A 3,017-nucleotide genomic window follows, 5' to 3' on the forward strand; every position below is an offset into this window, starting at 1 on the left:
CATTCGCTGACTACATTAAGGCCTATATTATGATTCACTGCTTTCAAGATAGTTGAGTTGTAAGTTGTAAATTGATATTATGGGACACAGCTCAACTCAGCTATGAAAACATAGGTGTCTGGCAGTTGTCTGGCACCAGCATCCTCGGACTTATTAGTAAAACATAATCCATAACTGATCTCCAGTTTCTTGCTTTTAATTGCTTTAATATGCATAATCAAAATAACATAATATTAATAAAATATCAAAATTTGTATCAAATTGCCAACTTTTTCAATGGCTACAATCAACTGAAAATATATGTGAATGGCAATAGCAATAAATAGTTGAGTTGTCTACAAGTTGAGTTGTCTCAGACAGAAGAAGAATCACAAAGGAAAATCTTTTAATTGACCAAGTCTGTCCGTTGCCTGGGGCAACCACTTTAACACAACCCAACCTAACCTGTACTTCTTTGACCTATGAAATAGTTGGTCACATTAACCATGCTAGACAGTATGCAACGGATCGAGAATACTCCCAATGTATTTTCGTTTGAGATAGGGCCCTTTTCAACCAAATTCTGAGATAGGGTGTTTTTCAATAAAATTTTGAAATCGGGCGTTGTTGAAAAGTTGTCTGAGATAGGGCGTTTTCGAACAGGCTGCCGAAATAGGACAATCTTGCACTCAGCCATCGATATGTAGTATTTTCAAAAGAACTAACTACAATTTGACATACTCTGATAACCAGGGAACGGATTTTTAGGACCTAAAAACCTATAAACAAGGCAAAATAAAATAACGTAATAGGGTGGAAAGGGCAAAATAAAATAGCGAAAAAAGCAGGAAAAGGCACTAGGTATTGCAAAAAAGGCAAAAAAAAAAGCAAAACAAAATAGCGAAAAAGGCAGGAAAAGGCACTAGGTATTGCAAAAAAAGCAAAATAAGGCACTAAAAAACGACAGAAAATACGAAGAACAATCAAAAAATACATTTATTTTGAAAATGTTTATATTACAAGTAAAAAGAGAAAACCTATGAACTAGTTTCATTATACGAAAAATTTGTACTTTGAATCTTTGACTATTTTATCCTTTCGAGTTTCTAACTCATAAAACTTCAATCTGTATAGTTGTAGTAACATTGAACCACAAGATGCATTTTGACGTTTTCTGGCAGCATTTTCATTCGATTTTCGCGAAGAAAAGCCTTGAATGTACTAAATGTGCGCTCGACGTAAGTTAATACAAGTGGAGCCCAATTTAAATATGGAACGTTTGAAACGTTCATATTATCAGGAATAAGGGCGTTTCCCTCGCCCTTTGCAATTTTATCCACACCCCTTATTGTCTCCAAGCCTACGGTAGCTGAGGAAACGGCTTTGAATTTTACCAACACCAATTTGGCAAGAGGTCCCTGCGCTTCAATAAGCCGCATGGGCATGTGTATATTTTTTAATCATAAAAAAAAAATTGTAAATGCTATAATCACTTTTTTAAAGGTAGAAAAGGAAAAAAAGGCAAATGTCTTAAAAAAGGCAAAAAAGGCAGCAACAAATGTGTATATATGGAATCAGGGAAAGCTAAATCGTGGACATTCTTAATCGAACTTACTCTATCTCCTAAGTAGGAAAAAAGGCAATTTCCATAAAATCCGTTCCCTGCTGATAACAAATGTTGAACTTAATATTATGCATTCACAACAGCTCATACTCTTGAACTAGTGAACTAGTCGCAACCTACCGATTGATCTACCAGAATTATGATTAACACACCACGAAAATTAGCTGTCAAAAATCTCATGCCCGCGTGAGATTTTGAATTGACGTTTCGCTCAGTGAACATCTAAAAAAAATTGACGGAGTGCGTAAACAAACGGCTTGCGTTTATATTGGACTGTAAAATGACATGTATTAATACACTTGTACATACATATGTACATATGTAACTTTTAATAGTTTGCCATCCACACTCTTGTGCTTTTTGTTAAAAGAACTCCATGACTACAGTCGCATCGACGTTGTGGTAGTGGGAATTTTCGGTCGCAGCGTATTTTTGCAGAGTCGGCTGCAGATGAGACGCCAGAATGCCACACGGAAATCGATGCTGTAAAATGCATAAATGAAGGGATTTATTGCACTGTTGATCCATCCCAGCCAGGTGAGCACATTTGTTAGGGTCCGGCTGACCTGAGGCGGCTCCAGAAACGGCGTGAGCAGATAATAAATGAAGAATGGCAACCAACAAGCGATAAACCCACCCACCACAATGCTTAAGGTTTGTGTAGTCTTATGCTCCTTTCTGATCGAAATTATGCAATTCGCCATCGAGTTCAATTGTTGATGTTGCGGTTGAGAATCGCTTGTCTGCAATTGTCGTATCAAACCGGGTGGACATGAGTGGGCGTATCGGTGGCGCTTGACGTTCGAGGAGTAGTGAAATACGGCAGCTGGCGGCGATTTAAATGACACTGGCCGCATCAACTCACAGCTATTGCCTTTACCGTCTTGTGTCAACGGTACACTGAGAAGTGGCCGGGCATTCTCCACATCTGGCATCATAACCTCGTGCAGCTTATTAAGTATGGTTTGATTCGGGAATCTGCGCTCACCCGTGCTCTTTTCACAAGTCAGCTCAAAAAAATCCTGTTCAACATATTTGTCCGTATCGGTGGTGGTATACCGCCTTAAGTGCTGAAAATGAAAGAAGTACATTAATCGTATGTACATATGCATGGGAGATGTAAAACTTGTCTACGTGTCTAAAACTATGTTCACATTACCAACATAAAATACTTAGTTTCGTTTAAAATACCTCACTAAATTAAGTGCGTTCATACACGCGTTTCTTTATTAGTCTTGACAGCTTTGTAGCAACCCTGTGTGTGTATTTAACGAAAAGAGATCGCGAATGTGAGTAATTGCGTATATTTTTATATTCTGAGTTGTTTGTGGTAATTTTTTAGATTTTAGATGAGTGATCAAAAGAGAAAGCTTCTGGAAATATTTTACAAACTACCACGCGCGATTATTAAAAA

At 37.7% G+C, this 3,017-nt stretch overlaps 1 protein-coding gene across 1 annotated transcript in view; it reads right to left on the minus strand.

The window, feature by feature from the left end:
* Positions 1-1,566: 1,566 nt before the first annotated feature.
* Positions 1,567-3,017, minus strand: part of LOC108361910 (probable G-protein coupled receptor No18) — a 30,371-nt gene continuing 28,920 nt past the window's right edge. Inside the window, exon 5 of the mRNA XM_017614684.1 lies at positions 1,567-2,673. Coding sequence (XP_017470173.1) covers positions 1,984-2,673 — 690 coding nt within the window. The 3' untranslated portion in view covers positions 1,567-1,983. The remainder of the gene's footprint in view (positions 2,674-3,017) is intronic.

Source organism: Rhagoletis zephyria, unplaced genomic scaffold, assembly GCF_001687245.7.
Source record: "Rhagoletis zephyria isolate East Lansing unplaced genomic scaffold, Rhagoletis_zephyria_1.1 Rzeph_scaffold_00880, whole genome shotgun sequence".
Lineage (NCBI taxonomy): Eukaryota > Metazoa > Arthropoda > Insecta > Diptera > Tephritidae > Rhagoletis > Rhagoletis zephyria.